The sequence below is a fragment of the Triplophysa dalaica genome, chromosome 6 (genome assembly GCF_015846415.1).
Source record: "Triplophysa dalaica isolate WHDGS20190420 chromosome 6, ASM1584641v1, whole genome shotgun sequence".
NCBI classification, from domain to species: Eukaryota; Metazoa; Chordata; class Actinopteri; order Cypriniformes; family Nemacheilidae; genus Triplophysa; species Triplophysa dalaica.
In genome coordinates this window covers 13,209,913-13,226,782 of record NC_079547.1, presented here as the reverse complement: position 1 = coordinate 13,226,782, position 16,870 = coordinate 13,209,913, and the positions used below count along the sequence as shown (strand labels likewise).

Below are 16,870 nucleotides of genomic sequence, written 5' to 3'. Positions count from 1 at the left end.
AAAGACAATATGTTTTGTTACAAGGAATATTGTTTGCTAAATTGAAGGAACACTCCACTTTTTTTGGAAATAGACTCATTCTCCATTTTCCAGACCAGTACCAACGCGTTCAAAAATGACCAAAGAGCCAAATGACCAAAATAGGTCGGCCCCCCCTTCTGTGACCTTAGGTTCTTGCTTTTCACTCAAAATCTCTCCACCCCATAGGTGTAGATGATCTCCCCATCTTCTCCATTTCTCTATCGACATCACTGTAGTGGAGTAGGCGGTCCGAGACTGTGGTTCGAGACCGGTGAGTAATTGTTAATGAGCGGCAGCTGTGCGCACACCGGTCTTAAATCACGTAGGAGATCGGGAACATATAAGAGAACGAGTAACCGGACCGTCGAAAAGAGCGGACCGGGCCCAAACATGTATATGTTTGTATTTATGTTTTATTCGCCGGCCGTTGACGTTGAGGGGCGACCGGCTGTCTTTTTACTTTTGATTATGTTTGATTAAATGTTTAAATGTTTGCCGGTTCCCGTCTCCTTCCTTCTCTACTTTGAATCTTTCTTCAATCTCCTTTTTGGCCTGCTAAAAGCTGGATGAGATCCGAGTCAATGGTTGCCCGTTATTTGTTCCAGAATTTAGGCCAAAGTATCTGAGGTCTTCTTCCATCCATTTTCCTTTCTACTGCTTGCTGTGCCTGGGTAGTCTCCGGGTTATAGATTGCTGGTAAATTTATGCCGGGATAGGCTTCATCTTAGTCTCTTCTGATATGATCTTTCACTGACCAATTATCAGCCTGATTTAACCTAAAATGCGGATTCTTTCAACCGGTAGTGGACTAAGATCAGTATTGTGGCCATTTAGATGTAAACTACAGTCAAACCTTTCAGTGAAGGTGCCAAGACGGTTGTGTTTAAGATTCCGAAGAGTATTATAAGTTGTTATCTTCTCATAGTGCTTGTGCTCCTCATTGTTCTTTGATTTGATTGTACGATTTAAGTTTCTGTTGTAACAACACTGATTTACTAATTTAAAGTGTTTCTGAGACAAGGGGGCACTACAGTGTGAAGTATTTTATTCATAATATAAAATTGTAAAAAATGTGGGTAAGTCTCTCCATTTATGGAGAGAGAATAAAGATTGCTTAGGCTGCACCAGAGAATTATAATTTTGGAACCGTGTCCCTGTTAGGGTTGGATTGAAAACAGGGGCATTGCTCTACTGGGGCACAGGCCCCCATGACGTTTCATTTCACTTTTTTCTTAAAAACCTCCTGTGTGCAAGAAGTATGTGTAACCGGAACGCTCCGCACAGCTCTAAGCGGGCCTCGAACCGGATCGGTCCGGCATGGAAGTCGGGCGCTTTAGCTAGGAGGCTAAAGACCGAAGTCTCTAGCGTCTGTCGCTAGAGAGTCCTTGAGGCCGGGGAGTGAGGTTTACTTACTGCACAGCACTTCACTAGCTTGCTTCAGTTACATATGCAACACAAAGCACTATACAAACTTAGCTTAAACCACTATTCCTACAGTGCAACAATACTTGAGAAGGTAAACATTATGTATTTCAAAATATAAAAGCATCTTCAACATACTTAATATAAACTTTATTAACATGGTTGCAGGCACTGTATGGAAATAATGAAAACAGAATTTCTTTCTTGCACATCTACATTCATTACACAATGATAACAATCAATAATAACATATTTTCAAGAATTTACAATTACAGTATTTCAAGAAACCAGTCATTTTATGGCTCCAACTAATATAAAGAGCATATTTTATCTAAAAAACAAAACAACCGTTTCTGGTTTCACAGCTAAGTCCAAACAAAGTTGGTTAATTTTTTACCCAACTTTACTGCATTAAACTTTACTGCCTATAATAGCACATTGTTGTCTAAGCCCTATTTACTGCCAACTGTTTATGTAATGTCCTAAACTAGAGGTAGTAAACTAAATATTAAATTAATTTCTGCATGTACGGAACACAATTTTTTTAAGGAACAATGAAATTTTACAGACTTGACAAAGGTTTTCTGAGACATTTTCTTCTGACGTTAATGTAACCTGACTGGCTGGGGATGTAAAGTAGTTTTGTTTATTAAGGCATACCTCCCTCAAACTCATCATCTCCTTACTGCTTCCATTTCCCCGCTTTGCACAAACAAATTCAGATGTCCATCTACAAGGACCATTAATGATCTAGTCAAAATAAGATGATCGATATTATTTAGAAACTTACTTTAGTTTCGTCATGTCTTCATAGCCAATATCAGTTTAAAATCTTGAATTATTTTCTGCTTCACATATGTGGTTTTAAGTTGATAAATTGACCTTATTGAATAACAACCTTAATTGTTGAAAAATGATTTTGTCCTTGTGCTGTGTTTTCAAAAAAAGGTTTCTTGTCTGTCTTGTCATATGAGGTGCTTTTAGCTGTCCCCAACATTTTGGTGTGAAAGCTTAGTGACTTTAAAAAGTTTACCACACAAGCCTTTACACATTCCTGTGATAAGCATTAAGCTCTGACTTATTTTATTTTTAGTTCGAATGGCAAAGCAACAATTATGTATTCAGAATAATTGGGCATAATGTGTGTTTATTTTGGATGTTAAGGGTATTTTTGTATTATTTTCAGGTCCATTATCTCGAAGCCCTTGTGAACTGCTGCCAGTTGGAGTGGGCCACCCAGTTCAAGCAGTGTTAAAAAGTTACACCGTCCTTTCTGGATGTGCTAGCCGAGGAACCACTAGCCACCCTCAGGAAGTACACATCATCAACCTACGAAAAGGCAATGCTCAAGGGGAAGAGAAAGCAGCAGAGGTGAGATTCTTTCATCTATACCTTATGTACAAAGGTTTATCATGTATATCCAACAGCTCTTTTGTGAGTAAACATCAACCAGTTTGTCAGAGTTTACAGCATAAGGGGAGATTCACATTTCACATCTAATACCACGCGGGAAAACGTGAGCCATACTGCTTTCTACCTTTTTATCAATGCGCCTAGATTGATCTCTACTAGCGTCAGTTGTTGCTAAGCAACCATGCGCCACACTGCCCCACGAGGAGGTATAGATAAAGGATATATGAATTATATGCACTGAAAATACCTTGCAATAACTTTGGTATAGATATTTTAATGCTGTCATCATCTGTCTCCATCTTCACTGTACTTTCAAAAAGATGCGCTGACACACCCAGAAAAACGGGAGCATCACAGTGCATCACGACCGCGTCCCTCCCTATTTGAGTACACTTGTCGCATAAGACACGAAATATGAATTGCCCCTAAGAGACAATTCGGTTACTATTACAAATAATATAATGACATCAAATGTTACATTTTGCAAAGTAATTGTAAATGTAAATAAAAAAAAAACAGGAACATAATTTGAAAGTGTGTAACTGTCGTATAATGCCTTTAAGAGATCCACAATTCTTGTTATCTTTGGGTTTATATGTATTGCTGCTGGATTAAGCTGAGTCTGAAATTTTGGCTGGGTCTTGTCCTATAAATCTCTGGTTTAATGCAGGCAGCTCTGTCTCCACAGTTTGCTAATGATTTGTCCCAGCTCTGATGGGTTTAATTTTTTTGACAAAATAGATATTGAGGACCCCATGTGACTGCCATTTAAGAATTTTTCAAATACCCCAAGTCTACCATTTTGAAACATCAAACCACAAAACTGGGAACCAAGTTTTATTTGGCAAAGTTTGAGCTTTAGCTTACAATGATAAAGTAGCTTTCAACATACTTTGATTTGTGCTTGGCTGGGGCAAGCTGGCTGGGTTGCTAATAAGTTGTTAGTTCTTTTAGTAGATGTTGGGGGTGTTAAATGATATTGATGTAATTGCTGGAAAGAATATCTGTCTGAAAGCGCTGCTGACTCAAGTCTTTCGCAATGAAAGTGTGCAATATCATGTTTGCATTACTATCTATGAGTGGGTCTGCAATTGGATCTCGTTGTTCAAACACATGGAAAACACACGCACCAATATGATAAGAGTCTGATTAGGGCATTTCAGGTCATTTGAGTCAAAGGCATAAACACCACTAACACGCTTCAGTGGTAAGAAAGCAGCTCATATCTTTTGCAGCGCACATGTTAACAGATGAGAGCATTCATGCTGCATGCGTAAGCAGCGGTTAAAGTAACAAATTTACCTTTAAAGCATGTAAATGGTGTCTAATGTGCTTTTCACATTCGACATGACTTTCAAAAACACTTTTAACAGTTCAATTCAATTCAAGTTTATTTATATAGCGCTTTTCACAATGTGTATTGTTTCAAAGCAGCTTTACAGGGGCAAACAGGAAAAACAGAAAAGTTAAAACACAGCACAGTGCATGGTATTTATACAACGAGTAAGATCATTCTAATAAATAATATCTAATTTCTAAATAAATAAATAAATGAATGAATACAGTCTCACATGGTGGAACTTCTTTCTACCTCGGGATGGCCATCCCGAGGCAGAGGCGGAAAGAGAATAAAGAGAATAATTAGCGTAGCTGCTGTTCATTAACTATGCATTAAGTGAAAGCTTGGCTGAAAAGATGTGTCTTTAATCTAGATTTAAATTGGGAGAGTGTGTCTGACCCTCGAATAGTATCAGGAAGGCTATTCCAGAGTTTAGGTGCTACGTATGAGAAAGCTCGGGTCCCTTTGGTGGATTTTGTTATTCTAGGTGTTGTCAAAAGTCCTCAGTTTTGAGATCTTAGAGAGCGTGATGGGTTGTAACATGATAGAAGCTTGGTTAAGTAAGTAGGTGCTAAACCGTTCAGGGCTTTGTAAGTAATTAAAAGAATTTTAAAATCAATACTTAATGGGTAGCCAGTGAAGCGATGATAAAACTGGGGTTATGTGATCGTATTTTCTTGACCTAGTAAGAACTCTGGCAGCTACATTCTGAACTAACTGTAGTTTTTTTATCGATGATACAGGACAACCACTAAGTAGAGCATTACAATAGTCAAGCCGTGAGGTCACAAATGCATGAATAAGCTTTTCTGCGTCTGCAACACATAAACTATTTCGTAATTTGGCAACATTTCTAAGGTGGAAGAAGGCTGTTTTTGTGATATTTGAGATGTGATTTTTAAATGACAGGTTGCCGTCTAATATAACGCCTAGGTCTTTAACTGTATTTGTTGGAGTAACAGTGCAGCTTTCAATTTGCAGGCTGTAATCTGAGATATTCTGAATAAGTAATATTTCTGTTTTGCTAGAGTTTAAAAGGAGGAAATTACTAGTCATCCAATGTTTTAAGTCCTCGATGCACTCTGCCAGTTTGGATAGCTTAAAGGAATCATCTGGTCTTGATGAGATATATAGCTGAGTATCATCTGCATAACAGTGGAAGCTTATTCCATGTTTTCTAATAATGTTGCCGAGGGGCAGCGTGTATATGGAGAAAAGCAAGGGTCCTAAAACCGATCCCTGAGGTAATCCATAATTTACTTGCGTAAGATTTGACGATTTCCCATTTAAATGGACGTATAGATGTCTGTCTGTTAAGTAAGATCTGAACCATTGTAGTGCCTGTCCCTAAATACCGGTATAATTGTGTAAACGATCTAATAGTATTTTTTTTCACTTCAAGAAGTTGGACTTCGCCACTAAGGGGTGTGCTGGAAAATACTTGTAGTTCAGTTTTTGAACTGAGATGTATTTGAGAAGTATTGTCGCACTTAGGACATACAAAAAAACTTTATTTCGTTTTAATGAATAAGCTTTACAGAAATTATGTCGGTCACATGTCTTCTGAACCGACGGGCGCTATGCGTTTTACCACTAACGTTACGACATAACACCTGTCTTTGGACCATGTCTCAGGTTTAGCTGCGAATATGTAAACAACAGTCACTAACATGCTAAACACATTATATGTCGATCCAAAATAGTAAATTCTTTCCGAACGCTAAGTCTTTCCGAACCTAGGCTCGTCAGAAAAGTCTCCTCCCGGCCTACTGTTATGTTCCATTTTTGCTCTTGCCTGAAAATGGCTGAAAATGACTCAGTACGGCGGAGTCTGTGAGTGGTCATGGGCGGGCGTAAACAATGTGACATCAGGTTGTTAGGGGATCGCCAACAGCCTGTTTTGTGTCACTGTTGTGGTTAAAAGGAGATAACAAAAAGAAGAATAGATGGATTTGTATAATTACACGGGGCTACTGCATATACTCAATTTCTGGTAGATAAACATTTAAAAGTGCACTTTCTGGGATTGTGGCCCTTTACTGTAAGTCCATACTGAAAGCTCATCTTTTTACTTGTGCATTTACGGAATGATAATTTTATTGAATTTTAATTCATTTTAAATCAATTTTTATTGTTGTGATTATTTTTATATGATTCTTTGAATTATTTTTATGTAAAGCACTTTGAATTACTATTCTGTATGAAATGTGCTATATAAATAAACTTGCCTTGCCTTACACTACCGAAAATGCATGTCACATGACCATTCAGACATGCTGGGCATGCGCACACAGATGTAAACAATATTTGCATATTGTTTTGCACTATTTGCCTGGCCAGGGGGGCTGCTTTAGAATTCAGAAGTTAGACATAATTAATAATGCATATAAGAATTTATAGTCCGTTTAATATTTGACCTGTGGTTCTCTTTCTTCCTGTCCGTTCTCTCTCCTATGTGTGGTTTCACTGTGTGTGTGTGCGAGTGTGTTTGCGTGTGTGCGTCTATGTCAATGTGTGTAAGTATGTATGCATATTTTGTGTGTGGAGCATTTGTATGTCTGTCTTTTGTTGTTTTCACCTTTTTCTTGTTTTTACAGGTATATGCCTTTAGTTGTTTTTCTTGTATTCAATGTGTCTCATGTAGGCTACAGCTGCTTTGTAACAATGAAATTTTTAAAAGCGCTATATAAATAAAGTTGAGTTGAGAGTTGAGTTGAGTAAACAGTTGTATCGGCCATTGTTGGGTGTAACTAGTTACTAAGTAATTAGTTACTGTAATTTAATTACTTTTCCCTTGAAAAAGTAAAGTAAGGGATTACTCATGTGTTTTCTGTAATTTAAATACAGTTACTTTTGATGTAATTAAACTAAATACTTTGTTAAATATATACTTGTGCAATAGCGTAATTGACTTCAAAATTCAAAGTCTAACTTTAAAATCTGGGCTTTAATGTATAATTCTCACATTTGTAATACTTTGGTCAGTTAATATTATTATTTGAATGAATTCAATAAGCCGTTTCATGTATATTCTTGAATCACTTAACTAATCAAGGTTGATGTAGGATATAGAAAGTAATTAGTAATGAGTAACTAAATACTTTTTGGACAAAGTAATTTGGACAGTAATCTAATTACACTATTGAATATGTAATGAGTAACTAGTAATTCATTACTTTTTCAGAGTAACTTACCCAAAACTGGTATCGGCATACATAAGTTGGTTGTTTATGACAGTTGCTTACTAGTCACAGATGGTCCTTGCGTCAATTAACCTTTTACTAATTTAACCAACTAAAACTTTAACTTTGGTATCCTGTCCTGGTCATTTTCAACATAGATATATATATGTTTGAACATTGTCAAACACAAAAATTCAAGAAGTGTTTTCAACATGCCTAAATCATACATGAGGTCATGCTTGTGTCATACAACTTGCTTACCATATACATATGTATTGCCTGTTAGACTGTTACTAGAAACCAAGGTTAATGGTTTTGAATTTTCTATTCACAACCATGTTGTGTAATGTTGGACTAAGAAAAAAATATTATACAAATAAGAATCAGAGTCACATTCTCTCACATCAACGTAGTTCATTGCACAAATGCATTAATTTGAAAATACTTCTGTGGAAATGAACATTATTGAGATTTAACTGTAACTAGTAAGTGCGATACAAGAACTTGGCTGGTCAATTTCTGAGGCAGATCCATATTTCTGATATAAACCATTTCTGCTAAAGTTTTTTGGTTTTTAGTTTCATTAGTGAACAATGAGTGAGGAAAGAAAATATTTACTTTGAGAAATATTGGCTTTCAAGTCCTCAACACGTCCCAAGAAAAACATCATTGAAACTCAAGAAAGTAAGGCTTACTTTTTCGAGGTTTTGTCTGGACATTTGTTAGCAAAAAGGGAGCTATCGAGAGGAAGCGAGATGGGCCATACGTAGAATAAAAGATAGGAAGTGCAGCCTGCCTAAATGGATTTAGTTGTTGGGGTCTATCAGCCACGCGAATTCAGAGCAGATCTCTTACACCCTGTGGGTCAGGCTCCACCGAAATACAATATCGGCCCCTGCTGATACAGACAATGGCAGCTTTAAACTGCCTTTCTACCACAGTCATGTGCTTTTTGCATCAGGATGCAAGCATCGCTCAAGTGGGTCTGCACAGACAAAACGCTCCCTTCTTTACTGCTGCCAGAGTTAAAAGTACTCTCAGATTTCAATCTGTGTGCCGCCCATATCCATACTATGTTCGGCATATACCCTCTCCCATTGTTATCAGGATGACTTCAAATGACTGTAGTTCCCTTCACCCGGACAGGCGGTGAGCAGAAGAAAAGTGTGGTGGCCAAAGCACAGGAGTGGAACGCTGTAAACATCCATGACAGAGAGATCAGATTGCTGTTGAAGGCTTCAGTATGTGAAACAAAAGCTTCAGGAATGCTATCTGACATATCTCAAATGACTAAATAAAAATACAGAGAGGGAAATAAGGCTTCTTTTCTTTGCTTGTTATTATCTCCAATGTCGTAAACAAACAAAAGATATTTGATAATATCTGAAAATATATAACATTTATACTTTAATACAAATGTTAACTGCTGTATTTGACTGGTAAAAACAGCAGGTCCTATTCATGAAAAAAAAAACATACACATAGGCCCATCTTATAGCATGAGTGAGTCATTGGTTGGCTTTTTGTATCCCACCATGTAAAAGTGCATAGTCAGTACTTTTCAAGGGTCTGAAATCATGAGCCGGATACTTGTGAAAATCAACATGTCTCATCTAGCCATCAGGATTCCAGCAGCCTCAGGGCTGAAAGAAGTTTGGAGGTTGGCCAGTCCTTATTGAGAGATGTCATTTTCTGCCATGCTGTAATGCAATTAGTTTTTGTTGGCAGGTGGATAAAGGATTTATTCCCAGTAGGGCTATTGTTGTGGGTTTGTGTTGGTATCCTGGTAACAGATTTGCTGTTTTTTGTGCTTTATGCACGTAACTGCCTTGCAATTGAAAGACAATTCTCATAGTTTGCTTATAATATTGTTAGACCTTTTAGAGTCTGTCTTTGCTCTTTATTGTGCATTTATTCGAAAAAGGAAATTATCGCATTAATAACATGAATAAATGTGTGTTAATGTGTATTTTTTTCCAATTGATCATTAAAAAGTGTGAGATTTTGTCTGCACAACAAGATAAAATGTAAGATTCAGGAGGAATTACATTCTCTATCTTCACCACATTCCAAACTGCAGGTATTTCTAAGAACAATTTCTAAGTATCTTCAATCCAGCTATTATGCTGTGTGATTGGAAGGAAAGATGGGAATCCACTAAACAAACAAACACACACATGCACACACATTTTCTATTAATGTCATTACTCACTCTTATGTCATATCCAACCCATATGCAGTTACTTTTTGTGGAATACAAGGGGAGAAATTTTGGTTCACCTTTCATTCTTGTTCATGTTGACCCCCTCTGGTAAGTTTTAAAACGGAAAGAAGCTACATAAAAGTAGTCTTAAATATCCAACAGTTATTTACTAACACTCATAGAGAACAAAAATGTACTCCTGCTTGAGTAATACCAAAGTCCGTTTACAGAAGTTGTGCTACTCAGTGGCCATGTTTGCAGCACTTCTGGGCAGAAATTTAACATCATAGCAGGTCCACAGTCCTATACTTGAATGGGGAAGATTTCTAAAATCGCGGGTAGTTGTGCATTGGTTCTATATCCCTATCTTTGGTAATACAGCAATTTTAGATACATTAGTGAGCAAGTTAGACAAAGACTACTGTGAATATCACAGTCCTGATCCTTATTTTGTTTTAACGTACAAGGATGGCTGCAGTATTAGACATATATTTGTTTTCTACAAAACAGAGTCCTAGGTCTGTCAGTTTTTAAATGACCCCAGGTTGAGTAAATAGCGACAGATTTTTCATTGTAAAGGTGAACTATACAACTTTTAAGTTGTGTGTCTCTCATCAGTGCCCTTTGTGGTTAGATGTTTCTTAAACATAACATGACTCCAGTTTCTGGTTCTATAGGATCATTCTAATGCTGAACACAGAAGACGCTTATTTTCATGATATCACTTCATCACCCTGTCTCACGTTTTTGTTCATTGTAATTTTTAGCAAATAAAAACATGCATTGTCCTGCTTATCACATTTTTGCCTAGCCCAAATGATAACTTTGTTTGAATTGTCGTCTTTAGAAGCATTCTAATATGAAGCAAAACTATTTGTCCTTGACACATTTATGGTTTATATATGAACACATCTGGACTATTTGTTTTGGATAATTTCCACATGTTCTCCATTTCATTGAGGGCTGTGCGCTTAGTACAGTATTCATTGGCTTGCTTCACTTTACTAATGAAGAAGTGTGGGGTTACCCGCCAGGCCAGAGCTTTTATAACCAGTTACAGTATATAAAATAAATTTTATGTATTGGTAAAACTGACGTCTAGCTCACTGTCTCTCAGGCGTTGTTTACCTGTGTGGTTTGCTTTGTTGGCAGGAAGACTGATGATTCTGAACTCCTCATTGGCCCAGTGAATGTTTGTGGGGTCAAGGATTGTAGCGGATAGAATTGAACTGTCCCTGCTTCTTGTTTCATCCCAATGGAGTGAGATAAGAAACCAAGGCCATCTAGCTAAATCACAATGAGCCTTGACATTAACGTTCGTTGCTACAGATGTGATCCTCTGGAAACACACCCACACACACTTAAAACACATTTAAATGCGCACTGAAAACCAACTCCTCACACTTTTTCACACACTGACCTTCAGTCCTAATCCAGCATTGCAACTGTGGCAGGGTCGTGTTTCATATGCCCAGGCGCCACCGGCCTTCAACAACAGATGGATCAGATTGTCCAAGACATAAACAATTCAGCGAAATACTGATTTACTTCTCTCAAACACAATGTTGAAAACCTAGAGGGGGTGATAGAATTACCAGCCCTGTTCTTCTGACTCACAGGGGTTGTCTAATATATGTTATATATCATGAAAGTGATGTTTACATATATTTATGTAAGTTATTTAATCTCCATTTACTAATTTCCTAAATATCCAAAATTTACATCCCAGCAGTGCTACATCACTGAACAAAATGTTCAAATGTTCATCTTTCTTTCTTTCTTTCTTAATTTTGTGACTTTTTTGCAATGTTGTTTGAGCAAAAGAAGAACATTTTAAGGATCAGGAGCCAGATTTGAACCTACATTGTCCATAGGAGCATGTTAAATTGTGTCACTGTACATTCCTTACTAAGATACCTGTTGAGAGGATATAAAATACTACAGTTGTAGCGAGGCACTCTTTTTTTTAAACAGGTTTGTACATGACAGAGTTTTGGTTCTAGTCTTATGTCTAAATGTTTGTATTATGATCCCTTAGAGTTCAGAGACCGAGCAAAAATGCACCCTGTCTTTCTCGCAACCTCCCGTTAGACATAATAATGTCACTTGCCCTTCATATTGTGTGAAATTGGCAGTCTGTTTGTCAAATGGCCTCATGGAATGTAACTCGGAGCTTCAAGTTCATAAATTCATCTCTCTTTGTTTGAAGTGGTCACCCTCCTGTTTGTCTTGGAGCTGACCACGGATGCTTGTTTACAGAGTCAGCACGAATCTAGTCTCAGACATCCACAGACCAAAACGTGATTGGTTGCTTTACCTGTCAGTCATATGGACACTTGGGCGGGCCTTGGCAAAAAAAAGTGGCGAGAGCTTCCAGACCTTCAGTTTGACCAAATGAGACTAGCACGAATGTGACGGGTCAGTCTACGATTACTGGTTATTACTGATTAGTCTCCAAATGCTCCAAATCCTCCTTCTCACCTTTTAGGCTTAACCCCGTCAGATGGGGTTGAAAATGTTGTGTCTTGTCATCAAGCATGCACATGTTAGGTTCATGGTCACTCGTACAGGAGTGTGTGGTCACTTGCAGAAGCAGTAAGCACTACGTTACAATTACTGTACGTGTCAAACAGTTACCTGACAGGGCAAAAAATGATGAGGATATCTGGAGTACTGGTTTAGCTACAGGGTGTATTTCAAGGAAACAGGACAGGAAATGCGATGGAAAACAGGAATTAAGAGAAGCTGTAAGTAAAGAGATCCTTACAGACTAAATTTATACATTAGACAATTATATACGATAACAGTTATGCTTCCAGCTTTTAATGTTACAAAGAGCTTCTGTACTATTAAAACTCAAAACTTTTTTCACAGTCCAGGGAAGATCATTTTGTATACTTACATACTTGAGTTTGCTTCTGTTAAATGCACCAAAAAATATTCCCAAACATTCCGAGGATAAATTGTAAAATGTCTGTCAAACCTTGTGTATTTGTGGCATCTCTCAGAAAGATTACAACATTGGGGAAAAATGGCTATAACAAATGAGTGATTTCTCTCATAATTTTCTTTTTGTGGCTAATTTGGCTTTTGTTCACTCTGTTTCGTTTATACCCAATGTGCTTTAAACAAATTACGGAATGAAAACAGTTTTCGACCTCATGGTTAACAAACCCACAGCCTGTGTTAGCTCATTTGACATTACAACAGGGTGTTTACAGAAGTCTGGTAACGTCTTAGAATTTTGTCAGAAAAATATATTGTAAAACAATAGTTTTTGTATACTGTTTTGACCCACAAAACTTGAATATTAATTTATAATGGACCCCAGGAGAAATGATGATAAATAGTTTTGAACAATAACACATACAAATAAAGTTCACATAAACACACATAGACAGCAGCTGCAAAGTGTCAGTGCTGCCCTCTTATTCACACTGAACTAACATCCTTGTATGAAACCCTTCAAGTACAACCTCCCTCCCCTTGCACACACACACACATTTTACTGCACGAATCAGAATGAATGACTTCCTGTCTCTGTTTCTTAGTGCCAGTGTGTTGTACAGTGTTACAGTAGACAGTGCAGTCTGTTATCCCCTGAATAACAGAGAGAAATGCACAGCTGCTTTTTGCTCTGTAACGTTCATGGCTCCTATCCAGACTGTACCACAGCGCTGTATAATTAAGTGAAACTGAACACCCTGCAATGACTGTGCATACTGCTTTCACTCCTCCATCACTATAAGAATAATGGGGTTTCCTTTCTCTTTAGTGGTCCTTGAAAGTTGAACTCTTAAATAATTATGCAAATGATCTTTTGGTTATTTTCTGTATGTCCGGCTTTCGTATAGTGGTGTGCATTTGTGCTCTTTTTTCCCACTTATTATACCATTTTTTTTTTTCAAATAGAATGAAGGAATGAATGAGGCAAACATATAGCGCTTTAGTGTGTATTACTGCACCCCCAAAGTGCTTTACAATCTTATAAGGGGGGTCTCTCCTCACCCACCACCAGTATAGCAATAGCAATAAAATAAGTACTAAAATTAACAAAAAAAGATTGTATTTTACATTGCATTACATACTGCTACATGTGCTTAAATCAATTACTGAACTTAAATGGGTTCAGGAAGATTAAATAAATAGAGACGTAATAAAACATATTCTCAATATGCAATTTCTTTCAGTCAATTGTTTAATGCTCTCTAAAAGCCTATTGCAAAAGTTTATATTGATAAATAGGTGTTTAGAGTGATTTATCTATATTTTCTGCTGAGTCTAGCACTGAACGCCCAGAAAAAGATTGTTTTGCTACGCAGCACTGCACTCCTGACGCTAGCACACAGATTACTGCCAAAAAAGTGCTTATGTGTATTGTGTGAAACAGCCCTTAGTGGTAATTGAGAGCCATTTGTTATGACACATGCTTTTCCATGAATATAGGTTGGGATGACGTGAGACGATGCTGTGGAATGTTTTTTGGCAGAGCAGTAAGGTCTGACTCATTAAGGAGTACCTTTTTCTGTTTTGATAAAGAGCCATGTCTTTGCAGCCCAGTAGATAAAGGCAGACTCTTCCCGACTGCACGAGTTGGGTAATAATAGATATTTCTGGGGAACTAGGAATACAGACTATTGAAGAGATGTTTACAGAAACAGAGGTCTTACAAGCTTGCAATCTGCTCCCTTCATCACTGCCATCTCTACAAAGGCATGGCTAGAAAGTGATAGTCTGATACCCCTGTGGCGGGCGGCAGAGAATGGCTGTGTTTTGACACAGCCTTGATGGGCGGTAATCCTTTAGTTCCAGGTTAACTCTCTCCCTCATCGCAATCATTGAAACAGAAGTGATCTCATCAGTCTGCGCAGTGACCGAAGGATCAAAGTGCCAGAACCCTTCCCTCTGCCCGCAAGCCTGTTTGTATGTGTGTTTGTGGATAGATGGAGGGTCTTGGAAAGAGGAGAAACAAAGTGTTCATTATATGGCTGTAGATGTGATAAGAACAGCAAGTAGTTAGGGACAAGAATGTGTGTTCTGTAGAGGAACTCTGCAGTCTGATAAGAGAAGAATGTCTCTATGGCACATTAACACTAGATTAGATGCCGTACTCAGAAAGTGAATATAAACCAAGACTGGTTGGGATTAAAGAAGTGGTTCTCATTAGCTTTTGTGTCTGAACTCAGATTTTAAAGTACTGGCAGTCTTAATTATATTTTATTTTACCTGTGACTCTTTTAGAAGAGAACTTGTCAACGTTGGCATCAGTTTTCACCTATTGACAGAGAAAAGGTGTGTCAAAACATCTCCGATTTTGATTGAGCGCACTGCACTGTCTTCAAGCAACAACAAAAAGATATGGTACATGTTTCCTTCTCTCTTTTAAAACTTGATAAGTTTGAATTCTGTGTGTAGGAGTTGCCTTTTATGTGTCAAAACTGTCAGTGTCACAAAAGCGCCCTCGACCTTTTACAAAAAAAGTGTAATTTTGTTTTAGCAACATGACAACAAACAATGAACAGCCTGTGTCTCTTATCCTCTATGAGAGTGTGATTCTACAGCATAGCTGAAAATAAACAAAGTCAAGCCAGTTTAATCTCACTCACAGGGCATCTTTGTCCAATCCATTTAGCGAAAGTTAAACATCAAACGCCTGCTCTTGGCCGCTGCTCAGCATGAGGCCGAGCGGATGATTGTTTTATCTGGTGGAATTCTTAGATAGAGACTGGAGCCCCAGCAAACCCAAACATGAGATTTTGATGAGGTGAAGAGAAGAGCAGTAACATCCACACCTCCAGCTAGAGAAAAACCTATAGAGAACTGGTTTTACACACACAACCTCAACTTCAGTGCCTAGGAATTTTACTCCTAATTCAATTGAATTACATTTAATTTATTTGTATAGTGCTTTGTCCAATGCACATTGATTTACAGCAGCTTTACTGTTAACATTATTAATGGCCCTGTCAACGCTGTTAATGTTGTGTCCTAGTATGTAAATTGTCTGGTCTGCCATAAAAATTTTCATTTTAACCATGACTTATCAGGCTTATATTAACATATGCATATTGTGTTTTCGACCTAATCAGTTCAAACATTTGTCTTTGGATCAGTAGATAATGTTTAGCAGACTTACCCCCAGTTTTATTTACAAAAACATACAATCTGATGGCTGACCATTTGCCCTTGTGTTCAGGTAGGTCTACTCAGAGACCGGATGAGGTAGATATATCAGTTATGATAATCAGGGTCCATGCCACAGCACTAGGTATGTGCTCAGACATAGGCAGATAGATAACACCGTGCACAAAGGGGGCCTCAGGGGTCACTGATCAGCATATAGAAGTGATAACAACACTCAACAGATCTATCGCTTAATCTTTTCCTCATTTATTTTTCTTCAGCCATCCAAGAAGAATAACATAAATAAAATACATGCATCACACAAGCAACACACATCTACATAAGCCTACACATAACTCACAGAGTTCTACATTGTTTCAAACGAAGTGCGGAGAAAAAGAGGCAAATGAAGATCATGTCCAGACACATGGCAGTGATTTGATCATATTTAAAAGAAAATCTCCTGACAGCACAAATCTTTGCTTTGCAAAGCAAAACAGTGTTTGAGCATATCAGATTATACGTGCAAACATTGCGGTCCTGTCTCTAGACACTCATTTAAAATAAATACACCACTGTGCATTAAAAATAAATTATTTCATGATTATTTCATAATTGAATAGTTCCAAATAATTCCAGTTGCTCCTATTTGTACATGAATAACATAAAAACTAATTGAAAATATTTTGTCAAAAAGCAGAAATAAAACAATAATTGAAAATGAGTCTGCATATTAGTTATGTAATTAAATAAAAACAATCATAATAATGACTGCAGTAAAGCACAGCTTGCTAACAGAGTAAGATAACCCACCTCCACCCCCAGCGTACTTGTAGTTAACTTTATTTCAATGAATACACTCCTTGCACTATTTATAATACTAAATTACCTTAATTAGTGGAGTATGCAAATTGTAATGCATATTAATAGTTAAGGAGAGGTCATTTATTAGTTCCTTTTTATGGTGTAAAGTTCCACAGACAGACCGGCACATATCCACACTGAAATCTTCTTTTGCTTATGTGTTTAATTAAACAGATGTGCAAACGGTTTCCCATCATCAGTATTAAAGCTAGCTTCAGTGAAGGGGTTTGTACAGGGAGGTGCAGCTGTCTTCTGTCATGATCTGTAGTTTCTCTGTAACTCAACCAGGCCAGACGTCCACAT

The 16,870-nt window shown here is 37.5% G+C and overlaps 1 protein-coding gene across 1 annotated transcript in view; it reads left to right on the top strand.

Moving 5' to 3' along the window:
- The window catches only part of tgfbr3 (transforming growth factor, beta receptor III), an 88,648-nt gene that overhangs the window by 27,213 nt on the left and 44,565 nt on the right, over nt 1–16,870 (top strand). Inside the window, exon 3 of the mRNA XM_056750771.1 lies at nt 2,630–2,814. Within this exon, the coding sequence (XP_056606749.1) occupies nt 2,630–2,814 (185 nt within the window). The remainder of the gene's footprint in view (nt 1–2,629; nt 2,815–16,870) is intronic.